Here is a 23,226-nt window from a genome sequence, read left to right on the forward strand (position 1 = left end):
TAAGTGACTTCATTCCTTAAACTAAGCCATAGCATCCTATGTAAAGGAGCCAAATGGTTTTCAGAAGCACAGGTCTTGGGCTATGCAGGGCCTGCTTCATTTTCATCTCTGTTGGAAACTTTCCAGAACACCGATGAGTCCCTTGATTCTACGGATCGATACCAACACCATCGAAGATGCTAATACCAAATAAGTAACTGCAGTAGACCCGGTGTTCTGAGGTCACTGCAAGTCATCAGGGCACTAAAGAATGCTAATCCGACCTAAATCTGTCTCAGCATCTCTGTGCCTGAGGGATTCCCCAAAGATTTCAGATCGATGAAAACAGCAGAAAAACTCCAAACACTCTCAAAAGAAAAGACAGCAAAACAGAGATGTTAGAAGAATCAGTGTCTTGGGCTGTTACGTTGAGAGGATTTTAAACACAAGTGTACGTTCCTGATCAATAAACGGTGACATGGCAGCTGGCTTCAACAATGACACACGTAGGCTGCCATGCAGGTGAAAAGCAATGAGATCCCAATTCAGGTTGCATAAGTATCTAGGCAAAAATCAGCCTTTCCACACCAATGGCAACTTTTCCAAAAATTTCCCAAGAATTCCATTCTCCTGTACTCTTGGCTAGCAGTGAGAATGACACTTGCTATCACTGCTTGGGAGCTGTCGAGGCACCCTGTGTGGGGGGCAGAGTCAAAGAGCTAATTGTTAGCCAAATGATGGTGTCTGTGACCACCCAGAGTTGCCTCTGAAGAAAGGTCTTGGAATCGACTTCTAAAACCTCAGCCTGTGAACACCGCAAGGCGCACCGTGCTACTCTGAGGCATGGAGCCACCACGAGTGTGGGTACACTCAACAGCCACTCTCCTTTCTTAGGACACGCGGTCCCAGGCCTATGCATTCTGCCTGGCCCAAGTCTTTTCAAGCCTCCAGATCCCAACTCTTCCTCTACTCCCCCCGCATGTCCTTTCTCTGGCCCCATGAAAATGTACCTGCCCTGTGTGCCAGATACTTGGAGCTTTGTGGCAAATTTACGTAGCTCCGTTGAGCAGCATAATGGTCCCCCAAATTGCCACATTCTGGTCCCTAGAACCTGTGACTATGGTATGTGACACTCACATGGCAAAAAGGAGTGAAAGTTGGTACACCAAGGTCAAAGGCCATAACGTACTTCAGGAAGATGCTCTGCAGTCCTAATTTGGTGAGTAGGGACTGGGTCTTTAAAGCTCGTGAGCAGGCATCTAAGAGGCAGCCTTCTAAATAAAATAATTTTATTGACAACTCTTATCACAATCTATACATACATACATCCATCATGTCAAGCACAGGTGTACATTTGTTGCCATCATCATTCTCAAAATATGTGCTTTTTACTTGAGCCCTTGGTATCAGTTCCTCGGTTTTCCCCTCCATACCTGCTCCCCCTCCCTCATGAACCCTTGATAATTTATAAATTATTATATTTTCATGTCTTACACTGTCCGAAATCTCCCTTTATCCACTTTTCTGTTGTCCGTCCCCCAGAGAGGGGTTATATGTAGATCCATGTGATTACTTCCCCCTTTCTACCCCACCTTCCCCTTCCCCTCCTGGTATCTCTACTCTCATTATTGGTCATGAGGGGTTTCTCTGTCCTGGATTCCCTGTATTTCCAGCTGTGATCTGTACCAGTGTACATGCTCTGCTCTAGCTGGATTTGTAAGGTAGAATTGGGATCATGATAGTGGGGGAGTAGTGGTGGTGGGGGAAGCATTGAAGAACTAGAGGAAAGTTGAATGTTTCATTGTTGCTACACTGCACCCTAACTGACTCCTCTCCTTCCTGAGACCCTTCTGTAAGGGGGTGTCCAGTTGCCTACAGGTGGGATTTGGGCCTCCACTCCCCCGCGTTCACATTGATATGGTTTTTTGTTCTGGGTCCTTGATTCCTGATACCTGATCCCAAGGACAGGAGCAGCCCATTTCTCTGTGTGCAGAGAAAACAAGAGCGACAAGAATCAAAGATCCTTGGAGATAATGAATGTGATGGCCTAAGGCACCCCGCAAACATCTGTCTCAACACCTGAGCCTAGATAGTGCTGGCTCCTGGGGGGGGGGGGGTGAAGGGAGGGAGGGAGGACCTAGAATGAACCCCTGTAGCTTCTTATGTTTAATTACTGTTTACATTGATTGTTGTTCCCAGCAGCGGGGTAGCTTCCACTAACCTCCCATTCTTACTCTAATTCCCGCCCCTCACCACCAGCACCCCCTCCCCTCCTTGCTGGTATGTGCCCAAGGGGTGTTGGCTTACTGAGTCAGTGCAGTCAGTAATTTAGGTTTGCACTGTTCAACCTAAACTTAAGATAAAGAATCAGGCTGGAGGGAAAACCAGAAGACTGTAACACTAAAGGAAAGAATATACCCTTAACCAGATGTTTCCCTTATAACTTTAATATTGTCCAAAGCGGGCAGGGGGCAGTCATGTCCTAGTATTTAAGTCCTGTGACTATTAAATACAGATTGTAATCCCACCTGGGAAAGCCATAAACTTTGAGAAACGTATGTATCAAGCCAATGTACCGACTCCCAGAGAAGAATCAACTCCCGACTGTAAGGTAGTCATGATCCTTCCAGATCTGTCAGTAAAGTGGTGAAGAAGGCTGATGGCGCCCGGCTTTCGAGAGATATAGCGTCTGGGGTCTTAAAGGCTTGAAAGTAAACAAGCGGCCATCTAGCCCAGAACCAACAAAGCCCACATGGAAGCAGCACACCAACATGGGTGATCATGAAGGGCCGAGGGGACCAGGTTTCAAGCAACAAAGGCTGAGGTGGGGTGGGATCATTTCATCGTGAATGAGGGGAGCACATGATGGGGACCCAATGCCCATCTGTAGACAGCTGGACATCCCTTGCAGAGGGCTAGTGGGGAGGAGATGAGTCACTCAGGGTTCAGTGTAGCAACAATGAAACTCACAACCTTCCTCTAGTTCTTAAACGCTTCCTTCCCCCAACTGTCGTGATCCCAATTCTACCTTGCAAACCTGGTTAGACCAGAGGATGCACAGCAGTACAAATGGGAACTGGAAACACAGGGAATTCAGGACAGATGAACCCCTCAGGACCAACGGTGAGAGTGGCAATACCAGGAGGGAAGTGGGGGTAGAAAAGGGGAACCGGTCACAAGGATCTACATATAACCTCCTCTCTGGGGGATGGAAAACAGGAAAGTGGGTGAAGAGAGACACTGAGCAGTGGTTCGAAGTTACAATTTATAAATTATTAAGGGTTCATGAGGGAGGGTGATCGGGGAGGGAGGAGGAGGGAAAATAGGAAAATGAGGAGCTGACTCCAGGAACCCAAGCGGAAAGTGAATTTTGAGAATGATGAGTGTGCTTTACACAAATGATGTATGTATGGATTGTGATAAGAGTTGTATGAGCCCCAATAAAATGATTTTTAAAAACTGGTGGCTGAGTCCCTCGTCTCTGTGCGTGGGGGCAGCAGCTGGTGGTGGGACCTTTTGTCCATTTTACTACCACTGCCAGCTGCTCTGAGCACGATCATATTAGAAGGTCTTTGAGAGAATGGGAGAAAGATGTGAACCAGGTGGAGATTTACAGAGCAGGTTATAGTGTCACATGCAACAGGTCCTACATCGCATTCAGCTCATTCATTGCAATCCCCTTGGCATATACTCTAACACAGGGGTGAGGGCAATCCCAGACTGGAAAGGTAACTTCGAACCACAGTCTTAGGGTGGGGGTGTCCCTACAAAACAGGGAACACCAGAGCTGAGACGTGTGAACTATCTGGAACCCAGAGAACATTGGTTGCTGTGGAGTCGATCCTGACTCAGGGGCACCCCATGGGAAGTGCTAGGCTATGCAGGATTTTTCAGTGGCTGAGAGTTTTGAAATTAGATTGCCAAGACTCTCTGTGGAGGCACCTCTGGGTAGATGGAACATGCAGTGTCTGGGCTGGCAGTCCAGCATGACAACCATTTTCACCACCCAGGGACGCCAAACACCCAGTCAGCACCCTGCGATAAATGGTAGCTGTTAGGCCGTCTGAGCCTCCAAAGATGGACAGCCCTGGCAACCATGTCCAGGGTTCCTAGAATCGGACTCAGACCCAATGGCAGTGGGTGGGCTTATCGTTCCCATGATAAACTCCCTACTGTTGTATTGACTTGGATTCTCTGAAGTCGTCCGAGTTTTGAGAGGCGCCACCTAGAACCACAATGCTTCGGGAAAGCAAATGACTCCATCACGGAGAAGTCTCACCTTCCATGTCAGAGACCTGGGTCCAATTCTTGGCCAACACATCTCAAGCAGAACCACCGTGGCAGTTACATAATCTACTGTCAACTTGAGTGAAGGGATGTAGTCTAGCCTGTCAATCAGGTCATAGCCAATGAAGTCTCTGTGTGGGCATGGCCTTCTCTTGAGGATTCTGGGAACTCCTGTCTTCCTTCCGGGAGGTGGGACACACACTTTCCCTGCAAGATATTCCTGTTGACAAGCCACATGGAGCTATTCTGATGGAGCCAGAGACCTGGTGCCCTGTGGAGACCCATGCCAGTGCTGAGATTCTTCCACCACCACTGGATCCACCTACTGGCCTGTGATTTTCCTGCATTTGCCATTTTTCTACCACCAAAGCAGATCAGGAAGAAAGGTTTGGCAATACACTTCTGAAAAGCCTGTCACTGAAAACCCAACAGATCCCAATAGTCCAATCTTGTTGTGCGCGGGGTCACCATGGATTGGAGGCTGACGTGACAGCTGCTGAAGAAACCAATGTGTCAACATCAGGCCTCGGAGGTAGCTAAACAGGGGAGCTATTTGTGGGGTCAGATCTTTGGGGGCTCTTCCCCTGCGGCTAGTAAGCAGTAACATAATTTTACACCTTCAGACCTAGCTTTGGTATTAACTCATAAGTATGATCAAAAGGTCTTGCACATTGATTGACAGAGATGTGTACTCCCAGATTTTGTGTTTATTGCTCCTCAAATGTGGCTCTGTGCTGAGATGGGATGCTAGGCTGCTTGCTTTTGAACCAGTTTCCATAGTTCTCTGGTTTTCAGAGTGCAGACTACAAGGCTGTACGGCTAGGATGGCATAGGGAGCGCTGCAGGGTTTAGATGGAGAGCTGCCTAAACTCCTGCAGCAGGCTTTGATGCTGAGCAGGGCATTCTGTAGAGCCAGGCATGGTGCACAGCAGAACGCCCTGCCCACTGCTTCATTTATAGTACCCATGCAAGACTTTTATCTCAGACTCACATGCTGAGAAAGCCCTGCCTCACTGAACAAACAGACTGGTCTTCTTCCTCTTTGACAATCATCCACATGTAACTTCCTGGGGTTCTCCCTCCTGCTTTGCACAACAGGTTTACAGACCAATTTGTTGGCTCATTTGTCAACTATTACAAAGAGAGGCCTGTAAACCGGAGCACAATTTTTCCCCGAGCTTGATGGCCTACTCTGAGTTTTATTTTCCCGGGCTTAGAAAGTGAATTTATTTATATTTTGCCATTAAATTTTTATTTGTGTCTTTAACTCACCTTAAAGGCCTTGACATAAACTACAAAGCATTCGAGTGTTTCCACACCTGCAGGCTCACCATGGGTATGGCTGGAAGAACTCCCATGGGGTGCACACACAGTCCTGAGTGGGGTGAACGGCTAGTGCCCTCGGCCGCTAACTGGAAGGTGGCAGTTCAAGTTCACTCAGAGGCACCTTGGGAGCTAGGCCTGATGATCTATTTGACAAAAGTTAGCCACCGAGAACCCTTTGGAGCAGAGTCTGCTCTTACATACACAGCGTCACCAGGAGGTGCAGGTGACTCAAAGGAAACTAGTTTTCGGCTGGCACGAGCACCAGTGTCAGCGTTGTGGAGAAGGCGCACGTATGTTCTGTTTGCTAAGATGCACTGAGCTAGCCACTCCGTGTCTCTGCCTGTCTTCCCTGTGGCTCCTACCTTCAGGAGCATGAACTGGCATGGGTTATGGGAATACACTAATGTATATTGACATTTACACCCACCCACACAGCATGCTATACAGTTCAGACTCTTCTACCAGGCAATCGCCAAAATGTAATTCCACCTCTGTTTTTAAGCCTGTCTATAAAAATAATGAAAATCATGGTAGTGATAGAAATAAAGAAAATATACCGAGACACATCCCCCCCCCACCCCGCCCCCTGGCCTGGTCTGTCTGTATCTAACAAACATGTTCTTTATTGCTGAAAGACAATTTGGAAATCATCTATTTCTTGAAAGGAAATATAGCACACCTCTTCTGAAAAATGACAGGGCTTCCTGCCACCCCCCCGACTCACGTGCCATTTTGCCACCAGCAGAAAAGCATTTATGATGGGTGATGACCTTAGAAATTAATTGCCTCAAGGGTGTTACTGCTAATGCCATTTCAGAAGGAAGGGCAGCTGATACTTAGCAGGCCGCACTCACAGGCAAAGGAATAAATTAATTCTTTCACGGGCTTGTCCATCAATGCCATCAGGTTGGAGCAGAGTTTAATTTTTCGGAGGGAGCGGGTAGGAGAGTAGGGAGATCGAGGGATGATTTTGTCAGCCCCACCCTGTCCTTGTCACTGGTTGCCTGAGAGGCAGTTCTGACTCATAGTGACCACCCCTTGTACCACAGAACTGCCCCATAGGGTTTAGTTGACTGTAATCTTCACAGATCACCCGATCTGTCCTCCTAGGTGGGTTCAAAGCGCCACCCTTTCAGTCAGCTTCCGAGTGCTGAAACGTTGAGCCACCAGGAGAAAGGTGGCAATGCCTACGGTCACGGCTAGTGGAGGTGTGACCGGTACATAGAGGGCAGAGGCCAGAGGCGCTGCAGAGCCCTTTTCAATGCACAGCCCCGCCACATGGCATTACCAGCCCCCATTGCTGCTCACATCGATGTTGAGAAACCCTACACTCGTGCTTCATGGTCAATCATGTGGGATCTGGCTCTCGTTGACTTTGAATTCCTTCTTTAATCTGTCTTCCTTGTCATTTGGGGCACACAGCTGGACTAGCTGACTCGAGCCAGGGATGGCCACATGACTGAGCCCCAGCCCGTGGAATGCAGGGGAAAGTACTGTAAACCACTTCTCATCTGCCCTCTCATGCCAACGTCCTTCTCTTGTCTGCCAGCCAGGTGCTGGGAACCTAGGGGATGACAGAGATACTGAGTAGGAATTGCCTAGGACCTGAAGGACTCAATGGAGCAGAGACACTGCCATTCCTGCCCTCTCTCCTGGCATGAGGAGCCCCAGGGGTGCAGTGGTTAAGCGCCCAGCTGCAAACCAAAAGGTTATTGGTTTGAACCCATCACCCACTCTGTGGGAAGAAAATGTAGCAGTCTGCTCCTGTAAGAATTACAACGTAGGAACCTGGCGACAACAGCGTGGATCTACTCTGACTTAGAAGATTTGACTTGTAGGAAGTGGCTCAATGGCAATGGGTTTTTGTTTTGTTGTAGTGTTGAGATATGGGGGCCGCTTAGGCAGGTGGCCTATCCTAACACAGCCCCTTCACTTCTTTGGGCCACTCTCCTGCTCTGGAGAATGGTGGTGACAAGTGCACTCCATCACGTCCACAGAGGAGAGTAGTGAGGATTATAGGTGATTGCACAACTCATTTTAAAGGCAATTTAACCATGGGGTGGGGGACGTGATTGTACATTTCCCCTTGATATGACTGAACAATTGAACTATTCAATTTTATGAGATGTGAATTAAGTACCAATAAAACTGGTGTGGGGAAAAGCAAAGGCCCTAGAATCATGTCTGGTATGGGAGTAAGAGTTTTCCATATTGGGCGATACCATATAAAATGGTCCAACACTACCGTGCTTGACTTACAGAGATAGGCACCGGCAGGCTGGCTTCCATGGCTCCTGAAAGGTGGATCTTGTTTGAACAGGATGCTAGGTGATCTGCCTTTGAATCGGCTCTCGACTTCCATGGTTTGTACAACGAGCGTTGTTCAAGCGACAACGACTTAAGATGAGACCACCCCGTGTATCTTTCTGACTTTTGTCCTCACTCCCTTCATTTCGCAGACATGCCTTAAGAGGTGACTGTGGATGAGCGAGGTGTTGTGCTGGTAGGCATTCAGGTTACAAAGGTGAGCAAACACAGATGGGGGTCAATATCTCCACCGAGCACCCAGCGTATCTGGTGATACAGGGATTTGTCAAATAATTAAAATTTTCAAGTGTGGAAAATGTTACATAAGGAAGCAAGTTGCTAAGCAATACACAGCAGGGTGCCATGCTCTTTGGAAAACCTGGGAGTGGGGGTGAGTCCTGAAGGGTAACAGAGAAGGAATAGCAAATGAGGGGGAGACAAGAAGGGGAGAGGGAATCCTTCTAGGGGAGGGGATAGCAGTATAGGACAGGTATGTCCACAAGTTTGTGACAAGATGGGATGAAAAGATCATGGATTTTCCCTGGGCATTTTTGAAACCCCCTCAGAAGTACTGTCTTTGGCGCCTGCCCTGTACATCCGAAAGCATTCAGAGCTTGTAAAAAGTGAGGTGTGGGAGCAGTAAAGGTGGATGAAGCCGAGAGAAGTGAATGGTGGGCCATTTGAGGCCTTTCCGGTCAGAACGATCATTTTCGAATTCATCCTCAGGTTGTTACATAGGGTGAAGTGACTTGGTTAGAAGTGCATTTGGGGACCATTGTTCCATATGTACCTGAGAGAATGGACTGGAGGTGGGCTAGGGGAGAACCAGAGAACTGTTAGGTTATTGCTGAGTCTTGGGAATGAGGTAATGGTCTCTAAGATAGAGGAGTTGCTGGATTCATGACACACTTAGGGTGCAAGTAATCAGTATTGAATGTAGGCAGCGGAGGTGTGGAAGGTGGTGAGGATGCCTTCTAGACTCTGGTTTCTTCCCTGGAACAGTATCAGTGCTATTTATTGAGATTGGAATCCTCACGAGAGACAGTACGTGTGAGGAGGTGAAGTTTTGAATGTGGTTGAAGATGAAAGTGCACGGAGATAACTTCACATCATCTTTATTTTTCACCCACTCAGTTCCTCCTAATTTCATTTCTTTCTATTCATGTATGTTTCATTTAATAAATCATTACAAAGCATTTACTATAGACTTCAAAACTGGGTTTTTCCAGAAGTATATAGTCAAGGAGAAAGGCATGAAAATGAATGGGACTATTAAAAAAAAGAGTTATGCTAGGAAAAGAAAAATACAAAAGAAAGAAAAATACAGTACAATCAAGACGAAGAGGAAGGCATCTGTGACAGGTTTTACGTCAACCTGGCTGGACCAGGATTCTCAGTGTTTTTGCAGTTAAGGTCTAGTAATCTTCATTATGACTTAACACGACATAATCAACTCCATGATAGGAGCTGCTGTGGGATCCAACCAGCTGTTACAATACGGTGGAATACAACCCCATTTACTCAACCAAGCCTTGATGTAATTGGAAGGAAGTTTCTTGGGAGTGTGGCCTACTTCCTATATAAGTGGATGCCGTGGAAAAGCTTATTTATTTATTTGCTTTTTGCTGGGTCTGCATCTGGCTCCTTAGTCTCTGGCTCTTTTAATAGCCTGCCATATTGCCTGCTGCTTCCTGGAGTCATTGGTGGCCTGCCACTTGACCTACTGACCTTGAATTCCACTTCCTGAGCTGCCACCACCAGCTTGTGATGCTCCTGCTGATCTTGGGGTCTTCGGCCTCTGAAGCTATCCAAGTCCAGAGAAGCCTCAACCTTAACATCCAACCCACTGACTTGGGACCTGCTTGGACTTGCTGCCTTTTACAACTAAGGGGCCCATTTTCCTGATATAATTTTCTCTCTCTCTCCCTCTCTCCACACAAACACGCACACACACACACACACGCATGCACACACGCACACACAGACACACAACTGGTATTGCTTCTACTTCTCTTGAGAACCCAGCCTAAGCCAGCGTCTTATCCATAACTGAGGGTAAGCTTAGGAATTATGGCAGACATGATGTTTTGGATGAAACGTGAATAAAGAGAATCTCCTTTCCCAGGCAGAGAGAATAGATGCATAGACAACAGACAAAAGACAAAAATTCAAAGCATCAAAAAGATGAGACTTATTGGACTAAGAGACAGTGGCTCTTAGACATCCTTCAGTCCTGGAACTGGACCCACCCCTGACAATCGATTTTAAGCAACAACAACAACAACAACAAGACAGAGCTAATCAGTGAATAATAATACCAAGGATGACCGTGCTCCTCAATACCATCAACCATAAGAAACTAAAAGGCAAGAAGGGGCAAAAAGAAGGCCAAACGGAAATGGAAAACCCAGGAGGAAGCAGAAAGAGTGCTGTTACACTGAGGGAATGACAAGCCAGACATGAAATCAAATGTGGGCACATGATTGAATGGGCAGCTAGTTTCCTCTTTACACTTTTCCCAAACTGACAAAGAAAGGGAAGGAAGAAACAGAAGGAAAGAAGGAAAGGAAAGGAGGGAGGGGAGAGAAACAGCTCATTGTTGCCAATGGAAACTGGGATGGAAGAAGAGGCAGTGAGCCAACTCCCAAGTCTGAGATTTATCCTGAGAGCACAGCAGGTCTCAGGGTCTTTCCAAATAAAATGTTCAATTTTATTTTCTCTTCTTTTTCCCTTGGACATCCATGCACACATGCACACACACGCCTTTTCCATTGTTTCCCCCCCCCCCCATCACACATTATACAGAACCAAGAAGCCATGTGGGATTCTGGGCTGCATTTGGCAAGCCCGGATATCACTTTATAACTCCCAGAGCTCATTAGTCAACTACCTCTAATTAGTTTCAACCTAGTAAAACCCCCACAAAGCATCCTTGGGGTGTTTTTCTCCCCCTTCTGATTGCATTGAACAAGTATTTCTGACTTGAAGGTCAGCATTATTTGAATCTTACTTTTACACACTCATCAATGGGATGCTGTCCACGTGGCATGGCAAATTTCAAGGAGGAAGAACCTCCCGCTCCCATAACATTTGATACACTTATTTTTCACCTCCCACTTGACGTGGTCAACCTGCTCGAGTAATTCTTTTGGTCCCACTGAGGTCTGATCCTTCCCTGTTTGGCTCCAGCTGTCCTTTTTGCCTTCTCTCCCTGCTCCTTCTGCCCGGAAACCTCCTATCACCCTGACCCTCTATCCCTCAGCTATTTTCAAACGACAGCGTCAGGTCCTCCTCCTCCTACATCCATCACAGAAAAACACTGCGGAACCTCAAGCATGCCCTCCTGTTTCATGCCTTTTTTCTTTTATATAAGATTGCTCTCTCTTCTTGGAATATTTTTCTCCTCTTACCTCCATGGGCGAGTTTCATCTTTTAAGACGTAAGCATTTTCTTCCTCATCAGTTACCACCCCTGCCCCAGTCTAAGGAATTGAATAGTCCCATTCTCTTTAAGTCACACCCAGCAAACTGCTCATAATGGTCGTCAATGCTATCTCCACCGGGCTTCAGGCAAGAACTGTATATTCTCTGTAGATATCGCTCTGTATACTCCAACAGGATCTGGCAAGAAGTGGACTAATGAATAAATCATTTATTCAGTGAATCAGCACCCAAACGTCTCCTCAAATATGTGTGTGAGAGATGAATGCCCTTATCTCACATGACATCACTCCTCATTTTTTAAATTTTAAAAATGTTAAAAAAAATATATCATTCTCTGTTGTTCACCAGGGACCCTGATGGATGCCTTGTGTGTTTCTGAGTTTGAAAATTATACTGAAAGTCTTCCTTCTACAGCAAAAACATCAGAAAACACAATCAAAATGAAGGAGTGGTTGGACAGCTTCCTCTTCTGTTAACCCATATCCCTTTGAAGTAAATAAATCTCCTGACTGCCTCTCATATGATGCATTGACTCATATATCCACCTCCTTGTCATATTCTATTAAACCGTATGTCATTGAAGTAGAACAGAGAGCATACACTATATCATCCATCCATCCATCCATCCATCCATCCATCCATCCATCCATCCAAAATGTAAACTCTTGTACAATGCTAGGCACTCCTCAGACAGGTAAGAGCAAAGGCAAAAAGCACATGTAAACCAGATTCCAGATGACTAGCATGGAGGATTTTAGGGCGATGAAAATATCCTAGATGCCCTGCTCGATACTTGCTGTTAGGAAGGGAACAGAGAAGATACAGGTGCTGTAGTAAAACGCGGCGAAGAGATTAGATGGTGACCGGCTATCAGGTAAAATAGTGCCTGGGGTCTGAAATGCTTGTCTTCAAACAAACAGCCATCTCAGTGAAATGTCAAGTACGTCCACATGGAAGAAGCACATCACCGTCAGCGACCGAAGGCTTGTAAATCATATAATATGAAGTCAAAGGAGGGATTAGTATCAGAGGCCAAATTGTGAGAATCTGGTGTGCAGAAGGCTATAGATGGCAATGGGAACCCAACCAAGATAAATTGTGGGAACTACATAAGAAATAAGCCTCCAGTGAGCCCCCTCTGTCCGTAACCGAGGGGTGGGAGGAACGTGGTTTCTAGGCAGTGTGTGTTAGAAAGATGAGGGTAGAAGATCAAAGGGATAAACCTGCCACAAATAGTTCAAACTTTGTCAGTTGATCCCCACTCTGATACATGCTGGATCCGATCTGGTTTTCAACATTTAATGTATTTCTGTTTGTTCATATTAGGGTTTATCTTAGAGTTGTTATGTCACTGGTGGGGGGAATTGCCCTCTTGAAGCTGTGTTACACGTTTTTCTGTTTTTTGGTATTTGAAACCCATGATTGACAAACCTATAGGGACAGCAAGTAGAATAAGGATTTTTTGGGGGTGGGGGGTACATTAGTGGTCGTGGAGGTGGTAGTGGAAAAGGGAGCCGATGTCAAGGAGTCCAGGAAGGAAGAGAATGTTTGGAAACGGATTGGGGTAGCGATTGTACAATCCTGCTTGATGTGACTGAACTATGTCATATAATAATAAATTGGAAGTAAGGGAAAGCCATTGTTAGGGAAAATAATATTCTATATAACACTGGGACGGTGGATATGTGACATTTTGCAGTTATCACAGCCTAGGGCACCAAACAATATAAAGAGTGGGCCATCATGTAAACTATGGACAGCCTTCCTAGTGACAATGTGCCAATCTTGATCCATCGATTCTAACAAATAGTCCACACCAATGCAAGATCTGACTACCACGGGAAAACAGGAGGAGGGGAGAGAGGGAACTCTATACTTTCTGCTCAATCCCCTAGAAACCTAAAATTGTTCTAACAATCAAGTCTCTTCAATAAAAAAACTCCCCCTACCCCCCAAAAAATCCCTCATAGAAATACTTGTTGAAACAACCACAAAAAGAACAATGCGAACCTGGGGAGAGTTTAAAGTCAGAGAGGAAACTGGCTAGCTTTCATCTGTCTCTTTCTCTTAAGAAAACCCTCCTAAACGACTCACTGCTCAGTTAACATCATGTTCCTACTGCCCATGGAGGCTTTCACTAGACCTCTAGGCTGAGCGGTGAATGTCATGTGTGCTACTTCAACGATTCTTTTACTGTTCAGATGCCACAGCTGGGCTGACATCAGCCTGATCCCGGGAGACCAAGGTGTGGCTATTTCAGAGGCTCGCTGCTTGGTCCCGGTTGGATGGAGCATTAAACATGCTGATGTGGGGCAGCTATTCTTTGGTCTTTCTTCTCTGTAGACTTTCATTATTTTCTGGGGCTGTAGCACACCTCTATTTTGCATTCTCTGTAACCTGTTGACAATTTCCCTTTGGTTTGTTTGCTCAAAATCAGCCGCCTACCTTTTTAAAGTCAGTCCACCATCCCTTAACTTCTCTCAGTTAAGTCTTTTTCCTAAGGTTGGAGCAAGGGGGAGTAGGGAGGGTCGGGATCCCTACAGACTTCCAGAGATCAGGGTTGGGAAGTCAGGCTTTAAATCCCTTGGAGGGGGGGGGGTGAGGGGGTTCTCCCCAGTGGGTTTCAGGTCTTGATAGGCTTTTCTTGCCTGCTACTCACATGCCTTCCAGCCAGGATTCTTTACAGTCTTGACCAGCTTGTTAACTCTTCACAATTACTTGCCAATAGTTCCCCGCACAAATAAAAAGTCACAAGTTGCTTAGAGAGAGACAGATAAGCCAGCAAGTGGGCTGTCAGGTGATATGGTTTTTCCTATGGCAACTGAGTAATCTATTGAAGAAAGTGTGAGCTGAGGGTTGATTCCCCCACAAATAGCAAAACAAAACCAAAACAACAAGGACCTCTCTTGTCAACATGGAAAGCTGTGACCCACTAGCCCTGTCCTCCGGCTATATGCAGAGCCACAAGACAGAAGCTCACTTGTGTGTATCCACTGAAGGGCCCTTCCATGGTGTTCAGAGCCTCTTCTACTGTTGTAAGCTGCTGCAATAGGTGGGGCTGTTGGTTAGGGTGGCCAGCATACTCTACTGAAAAGACATGTGGATTTTCTGGGGAGAAGGGCACTAGCCTGTTCTACCCACGTGCCAAGGTAGCAGAAGCCTGCAGGGGCAGGCTCCGCCGTCGCGGCACGTCCTGGGTAAGGCAGGGCTTCCACAAGAACACTCACTGGTGGATCCTTTGCTGGCTGAAAGGGGCAGTGTAGCAGTCATTCTCCTCCAGGTCTGGCAGGGTCTCCTTGTCCAGCCTCATTGGCTTCTTAGGTAACCATCTCCGAAACCTGCTTATTTGTTTATCGATCCTGTGGTACATGAAAGGCAAGTAAAGGGTACAGCATGTCAGCGTTACCCGAGACAGAGGAGGGAGACACCACAGAGCCACATCCTCTCCCCACTCACTCCAGGCCCTCGTGACAGCCCCATTTCACAGGCGAGAAACTCAAGGTCCCATGGAGAGAGGGGCGACGCCCCCCCGTAAAGACCTGTGTCACCAGTATGCTTTCCATGTCACCAAACTGCCTCAGCGTGTTTGTCTCTAAGACAGCACTCCTGGTTTACATGCCTACCCATACACCAATAGATGACTGGGTCTTTCAGAACAAAGCGGGGGAGTGCTAGAAGGAAGTTGACGGTCCCAGAAGAAGAGCAGCAGCAGAGGCCTCATTAGCCTGTATAATCCCTGGCCCCCTCCCCACTGTGAGGGCTGCAGAGAACTCTTGCTGCAGGTAACCATGGAGGGGCCGGTCACGTAGCCCAGTGGGATGAGGGTGCACAACTTGATTCATGGTTTACTTCTTGCCTCTCTCACCTGCCTGGGGTGGGGGGGTGTCTCTCAGCAGACAGCCGCTAGCTCTGGGCTTTCGCTGCTTTCTTTTCAAGCTGGCCCCTGGTTCTCATGGTGCTGGGGTAGCATGGGCAAACGTCACTGCTGGACAAACGTCGCTGGCCAGTGCACGCAGTAAAACCAAGTCAAGTGAAACAACAGTGCTGACAAGTAGATTCTAAGCCATAATTTCCTGGCTTCTTCCCCATCCCCTCTGACTTCAGCTCCTAAAAAACATCTGGCTGTCAAGGGACCAGATTTTAAGTTGTTCATAGCAAGACACTAGGAGCAAAAAGCACACTAGACTTTCCACGATGATGTGACTGTAAATATCTCTATCACTGAAAAAAAAAAAAAGGGTCCCCAGCTCCCTGAGCAGATCGAGAACAGCACCTCTGCAAGATAGATGGACCAGGCTTCAGACTAAACAAACATCATTTTACACAGCGCAAACGAGACCCGCGGGAGCCCGAATCACACAGCTAGCGAGGAAAGCCAGCACCCGGAGAGAGATCGCAGACTCCTGCTTTGGAAGCTCGCCCTCTAAAAGCAGTTCACCATGGGAAACTCCATTGTAACTCCAGAGACGAACAAATTCCCCGGGAGCAAAATACTGGAGTGTCTTCTAAGTCCGTGAACTAAAAACACATGCAACTTGGGTATATCTTTTTCCCTCAATCAGGAAAACCTTCCATGGCAATGTTTGCTTTTCAGGGACCAGCTGTTTCACCCCGAGGTTGGCGGTTGAGGCCTCCCAGAGGTGCCTATGGAAGGAAGGCCTGGATGGAGCGCTCCTTCTGGAAACACAGCCACTGAACATTCTCAGGGGCTCCATTCCCCTCTGACCCAGCCATCACGAGCAGGGGTTGTCTCAGAGGCAACAGGGCAGACAGTTGAAATTTACCCTTCTGTGACACTCAGACCCGGGGAGGACTTTGCATGCAACTTTGTGTGGATACTTTTGTCCATCGATGTCTAGCTCAAAGACGGGGTGAACATCTCTTTTCCCCCTCCTGTATTCTCAGGAGTGTTCCAGGCTTAACACAACCCCAAGTGTGCCTGCAGGTGGTCGCCCTCTCTCAGAACCTCTCCAGGCTCAAAGCAGAACGCGTCCTCCAGCTGCTCTGGGCCCGTCATCCCAAGCTCACCCTCACTCTTCCCTGCACGCCTCTCCCACAAGAGGGAAAGACTCTACGGAGAATCACAAAGATAGGGGACGATGGAAGGGCCTGAGTCTCTAACAGGATCCTGAGACAAAGGGGTAAAATTCCTGTGCCCGCCCATCCCCACACCCCCATCTTTCTTTTCCTTGGACTCCATCTCCCCCTGCCTGGTCACCTGGTGCACGCCACTGAGATACTGTGAGACCAGCGACTTCAGAGAGGCAGTGCGGAGCTCCGGGCCTGGAAGCCTCCATTCAAGCGCTGGCTCCGTAAATACTGGCCAAGTGACAGCGGGCGGTTTGCTTAACTCTAGTGGCACGCAGTGGGTTACTCGTTGGGCTGCTAACCACAAGGCCAGCAGTTCGAGTACCCACCAGCCACTCCTCAGGAGAAAGATGAGGCTTTCTGCTCCTGCAGATTTACAGCCTCTGAACCCCACAGGGGCAGTTCTACTCTGTCCTATAGGGTCGCTATGAGGTGGATTCAACTCGAAAGGCATACATTTTTATGCCTCAGCTTCTTAATCTGTGAAAGTGGGCCAGATGAGGATGCTCAACACCTAGGGCTATTGTGAGGATTTACTGATGAATGGCTTCACAAAGTTTCTGGAACAGTGTCCAGCTCACAGTCCGCGTGGGCTTATCACTGCCCACCCTCCTCCCCAAAATACGAATCTGAGCAGCCAGCTTGCCTCTTAACCATTATTTTTGCCCTTTGATTCAGTTCATGGTTGTGGTAGTCACCTAATCTGGCATCAATTTAAGGATTAAGAGTGTCGGGGTGGAGTCTAGGTTGTCAATCTGGAGATAGCCAATGAGACATCTGTGTGGGCATGGCCTTCTCCTGAGAATTCTGGGAAATCTGGTATTTCCTTCTTGGAGGCGGAAGACACCTCTCTCTCTCTCTCTCTCTCTCTCTCTGCCACTTCCTGGGAGATTTTGCAGAAGACAAGCCTCATGGACACAACCAGACCTCTGAAGCCAGAGAAGTCACAGAGAGACCCCTGCCAGCGCTGAGATGCTTACAACGCCACTGGACCCAAAGACTTCCTGTCCACTGGCTTGTGATCGTCCTGCATTTGGTTTCACTGCATGCGTTGTGTGAGTCTGAAGAGGACTTTATAGATTGGTATCAGACATATGGGCTAACATTGGACTTAGGGACTTGGATTGGACTGGGTTGGGATGTTGTCTTAATGTACAATTGCTCTTGTATATAAAGCTCTTCCTTATACACATATGTGTGTCTGTGAATTTGTTTCTCTAGTTTACCCAGACTAACACAATGGTGCTTCACTAGTGTCTATTGCTTGTCCAAGCTCAATGCCATGTGCGTAAAGCAGCGGTTCTCAACCTGTGGGTTGCGACCCCTTTGGGGGTCGCTTGATTCCTAACTGTAGCAAAATGACAGTTGTGAAGTAGCAATGAAAATAATTTTCTGGTTGGGGAGTCACCACCACACGAGGAACTGTTTAAAGGGTCGCAGCATTCGGAAGGTTGAGAACCACTGGCTTAAAGGGACTCAAAACTAACCTGGTGGCCTTCCTAAAACGCCCCAGGCTGGATTTTGTCAGTTTGCTTGAAACTCACTCTAGCGCAAGGACACTGGCCCAAAGGTGTTTTCTTGTTTTGTTTTAAATAACAGAGTTGTTACCTCCCACACACCTGCAGTCTGCAGCACTAATCGATTAAAGTTGGCAGTCCGCAGAATCCGAGCTCCACGTGCCATGTCTGTGAATTACATCCAGAGGGGCAGGGTGCTCCGCATACCCGTGGATACAAACAAACAAAGCTATAAAAACCCAACCATAAATACTCCTCTGAGATAAACCAGTAGCTGTCAGCTTGTGGTGCCACAATTTAAAATGAGACAGCTTGTGGTGCCACAATTTAAATGAGACGTGGAGATGATGAAGTGAGAAGGTGCTAAAAATGATTAATTCGTCAAAGATAAGAGAAGCAACAGGACCAGAAAATGGAATGGAAGAGGTGGCTTGATGAGGTACTAGGAAGCTGGGGTCTTTAAACCTGGCTCTGGTGCTTCTTACCTGTCTGCCCTTCTATGAGCCTCTCTCCTTTCTGGGCCCTATTTTGCAGGGCTGTAACATGGGATCAAGGTGATAATAATATTTGGCAGTTAAGGAATGAAGCCAGGAGCCCTGGTGGCTTACTCACTGAGCTCCGAATTGCAAGGTCAGCAGTTTGAAACCACCAGATGCTTTGAGGGAGAAAGGTTTTCAACTTCCGTAAAGAGTGACAGCTTTGCACACACAAAGGGGTCGTTCTAGCCTGTCCTGTAGAGTCGCTATGAGACAGGATGACTTGAGGGCAGTGAGTTTGGCTTCTTTTGTTTTTGATTATGGATCGGAAAGCCTCTGGTGGCATAACTGGTTAGGAGTTGGGGTGGTAAGTGCCAGGCCAACAATCCAAAGCCACCAGTTGCTCCCCAGGAAAAAAACAAGGCTGGCTGCTCTCAGTAAAGACTGACACCCTCTAGACCGGGGGAGCAGTTATGCTCTGCCCTGTAGGGCCATTCAGAATCAGAAGTGACGGGATGGCAGTGGTGTGGTCTGGTTATAGATCGAATGATTCCTCCTCATTCCTCACTGTCCTCCCACTCCATAATTCCTCTCCTCCTCCCCGGCTGCAAAAAGTATATATGTTGGAATCCTAATTCTTGTATCTGTGGATGTTAATTCTGTCTGGAAATAAGGCTTTCTGCATGATCTTAACAAGGCCCTGTCCAAGTGTGTCCCCAACCTACTCACATCTGCGTTATCCAGAGCAGCAGAGACAGATAGCCAAACACGCACAACCAAGGAAAGACAGGTGCCACATGTGGATCGTGGAGAGGGCCATGGGCAGAGGAATGCCAGATGACCCAGGGATCATCTCGGGAGCTGATGGTAAAGCGACCTGCCTCTGGAGCTGGTGACCTGCAGTCAGACTTCTCAAACAGAGAGAAAGTGGCTGCGCTGCAAAGGTGCCATTCCTGTCACAGGTCCCATTCCTGTTACAGCAGCACACGGGCTCAGAAACTGCCTAACCCACCTGCTTGTGGAACAGGGTGTGTTATGTGCTGCTTTGGAGAAGCTTCAGGCTTGCCAAGCCCCAACCTCATACCAATCAACCAACCAACCAACCAACCAACCAACCAACCAACCAACCAACAACCATCCAACCAACCAACCAACCATCCAACCAACCAACCAACCATCCATCCAACCAACCAACCAACCAACCAACCAACCAACCAACCAACCAACCAACCAACCAACCAACCAACCCAAAGACTTCAAAACCAAACTCACTGCCATGGAGTCCATTGAAGCTCATAGTGTCCCCAGAGAACAGAGTAAAATTGCTCTTTTCAGTTTCTGAGATTGTTGATCTTTACAGGAACAGAAGAATCCCACCTTTCTATCTTTCTCCCTTGCAGTGCTTTGTGGGCTTGAACTACTGACCAATGGTTAGTAGCCTGACTTGGAACCCACGCTGCTCCCAGTAATCCTTCCAGGCTTGCCAGCCCAGAGTTCTTAAGAACTTCCTGAGGTGATGGGGCTAAGGTAGAAGTGGAGGAATGCAGATGAACTAGGCACGTTAAACATGACGGTGGAAGGAAGATGTTCATTTGAAACAACGCTAAGAGAACTCCAAGACCCAGACTGTGGACACGGAGAACGCGAACTGGCCTTCCTTGAGGTAGCTCAAGCGGGAGCAGCGTGTTCAGGATTTATCTCACACTCCATTCATTCCATTCCATGGACTTCACAGGACAGAAACACATGCTCAAATGTGGTCAGCTGTTGGTGCCTTCTTGTGGTTGACAGAATGGTCCCTCAAGAGGCTTACACCCCACTGCCTAGACACACACCAAAAAACCAAACTCATTGCCATCTAGTCGGTCCTGACTCGTATGACCCTATAGGACAATGTAGAACTGCCCTAGTCTGAGACTATAACTCTTTCCAGGAGTAGAAAGCCATGCCTTTCTTACTGTTGCCTAGAAGTTGTGATAATTCATGGCAAAAGAGACTCCGCAGACATAGCTTGAGTTGGGGACCACAGGATGGCAAGAGACTTTCCTAGATTACTTGGGGGAGCCCTATTTGCCACACAGACCCTTGATAAGCAGGGAATTTTCTCTGGCAGGAGGTGGGGGATGATGAGATAGCAGGAGAGACAGAGGGAGAGGTTGGAGAGATCCAAAGCTTGAATAAGACTCAACTGCCTTTGCTGGCTTTGAAGATAAAAGGGCCTTTTGTCCGGGAATTTGAATGGCCTTTGAAGATGAGGATCCACTTTGGCTAACAGCTCTTACTTCATCTCACCTCCACTGGTCATTTTAGCAGGAGCGATCAGTTCTTGGAGAAGAATTTCTTGCTTGGTAAGGTAAAGGCCAGTGGAGAAGAAGGCCATGAAGGAGACGAATTGAAATGGAGGCTCCAACAATGCCTGTGGAGATGGCAGGGGACCACACAGGGCTTTGTTCGGCTGGACACAGACTCCTGATGCGTAAGGACCCATGTGATGGTCTGCTTCCACAACCACAGCAGCCTGTACAGATACTGAGATCGCAGGCTTACACGTTTGAGACGGAGTTGTGTCAGCAACCAGACCAGCCTGGAAGAGGAGTTTCCCATGGAATCTCAGAATAAGAGCACGGGTGAATCGACATTTTGATGACCAGCCCGTGAGACGCCAGCTCCTCCCCCCAACATCGGAACTACAGGATCCTGAGATACATTGGGGCTGCGCCGTGGCACGAATGCCGTGGCACTCTCTGACAGGGGCAGTAGGAAAGGAAGAAAGCAGGAAACGAGGTGTCAGGGAGCCCATCCCGGCTCACGGGACCCCACGTTTCAGAGTGGAGGCGCCCTGCAGAGGGGTTTCCATGGCTGTGATCGGTCAGACACAGATCGCCAAGTCTCTCTTCCGAGGAGTTTCTGGGTGATTCGGTGAGAAGCAGAATGCTTAGCTGTGGGTGCAACCCAGGGATTCCACAGGGGATGAGTCCACCTCTTTAAAGAGGCCTGGCCTGCTCCATCCTCGCCAGGCTCCCCCTGTGCCAAGGCTGATGTTTCCCGGCGGCTCAGAGAACACGGGCCTGTGGCCTTCCCTGGGGAGGATGATGAATGAGTGCTCCCCTGGGCTGCCCTGCCACAAACACTCACCCATCCTCCAGTAGTCTCTCTCAGACACCAGTGAAGAGATGTTCATGGCCCACACCCCACTGGAGCCTTGATTCTGCCATCACACACCAGTGCGGACTGGGGGTCAGCCTCCTCATTATTCACAACTGACCACACAGGCTTTACATGGTATGTGGTGGTGGTGGTGATTTGGGCAATGATATTTTGGGATGTCATTCCAAACAAATCTGAATTGACAAACGAGTTTCCCTTTGATCACATTTAGTGTAATATACAAACCCTACAAAACCAAACACACTGCCATCGAGTTGACGCTGATTCATAGTAGCCTTATAGGACAGGGTAGAACTGTCCCTATGGGTTTCTGAGACTGTAACTCTTTACAGGAGTAGAAAGCCCCATCTTTATCCCACAGAGAGGCTGGTGGTTTCAAACTACTGGTCTTATGATTAGCAGCCCAATGTATAACCACTATTCAACCAGAGCTCCTATGGAATAAGTATAATATACAGTAATATATATGACAGTGAACTTTGAAGCCAGTCAGAAGTGGGTTACACCCTCGTTCCACAGCTTGTTAGCTGTAAGGTATGTGGCCAGTGACTGAACCTCTCTGAGCTAATCTTACTTGCTACACGAAGCCCCGGGAGGACTAAACACGCTAAGGAGCGAGCACCAAGCACTTGCACATGCCTGCAACTGTCATCAAGTCAATTCTGACTCATGTGGACTCCAGAGAACAGAGCACTGCCCCATAGGGGTCTCAAAGCTATAATCTATACAGAAACAGATTGCCATGTCTTTCTCCCATGGAATTGCTGATGAATTCGAACTGCCGACCTCTTGGTTAGCAGTTAGGCATTTAATCTATGAGTTGCCAGAGTTCCTCAGAACATACAAAGGGCGGCATTAGTAAAGCTGCCAAGAAAGACGTTGAGGAAACGATGATGAGTGTCTATGTGAAATGTTCTTTTCTCACGGCCTGTGATTCTCACTGACATATCGAAATCTTCCCGTGGTGCAACTATCTATGTCCCTAATCCTGCCATCCTGAAATTTACTTCTCAGTGTACAAATCTGGGAACCAACTAACAGAAAGCATCCCATTCATCTCATCATTATACAAAGGACGCTGACTTTATCGTGCTTCTGCTGACAGGGAATAGAAGAGAGAATGCGGGCTTAATGACTTAGCATTGATTTTGGCTGGATATGTTGTCACTCTGTTCCATTTCTGCCACGTGCTAAGCAAACACCTTCTTACAACCTGTGTGCGCAGATCAGCGGCCAGAAGCTGGATCATCCACCTGACATGTCTCCTCTTGACTCAACAAGTTAATAGCTGGGCTATTAGCTGAGTTACTTGGGTGGAAAATGGTTCTGATGATGAAGCGCAGAGTTCCCCTCGCCATACCCACCCCCTAACCTCCCAACATATTGCTTCAACAGCTGGTGAGTTTCCAGGTAGCTGGGACGAATGGGAAGCTGGGCACCACTCAGTGGGCAGACATGTGCAAGGTTGACCACTCCACCCGTGTGCCTGGGGAATGGTCAGCTTAACCTTCTAGACCCTTGTTCCCTCCGTGGGGAAGGAGAGCTAACCATTCCTACAGGAGAAGTGGAGATGATTAAAGAACAGGATACATGAGAAGTACTTCCTATCATGCTAACCTGTGGGCTGTCATTTAT

General features: G+C 47.7%; 1 protein-coding gene across 1 annotated transcript in view; it reads right to left on the reverse strand.

Moving 5' to 3' along the window:
• ANO4 (anoctamin 4) overlaps nt 1-23,226 on the reverse strand; it is a 454,720-nt gene that overhangs the window by 112,868 nt on the left and 318,626 nt on the right. The window contains exon 10 of the mRNA XM_075553208.1: nt 14,570-14,701. Coding sequence (XP_075409323.1) covers nt 14,570-14,701 — 132 coding nt within the window. The remainder of the gene's footprint in view (nt 1-14,569; nt 14,702-23,226) is intronic.

The sequence above is a fragment of the Tenrec ecaudatus genome, chromosome 6, assembly GCF_050624435.1.
Source record: "Tenrec ecaudatus isolate mTenEca1 chromosome 6, mTenEca1.hap1, whole genome shotgun sequence".
In the NCBI taxonomy this organism is placed as follows: Eukaryota; Metazoa; Chordata; class Mammalia; order Afrosoricida; family Tenrecidae; genus Tenrec; species Tenrec ecaudatus.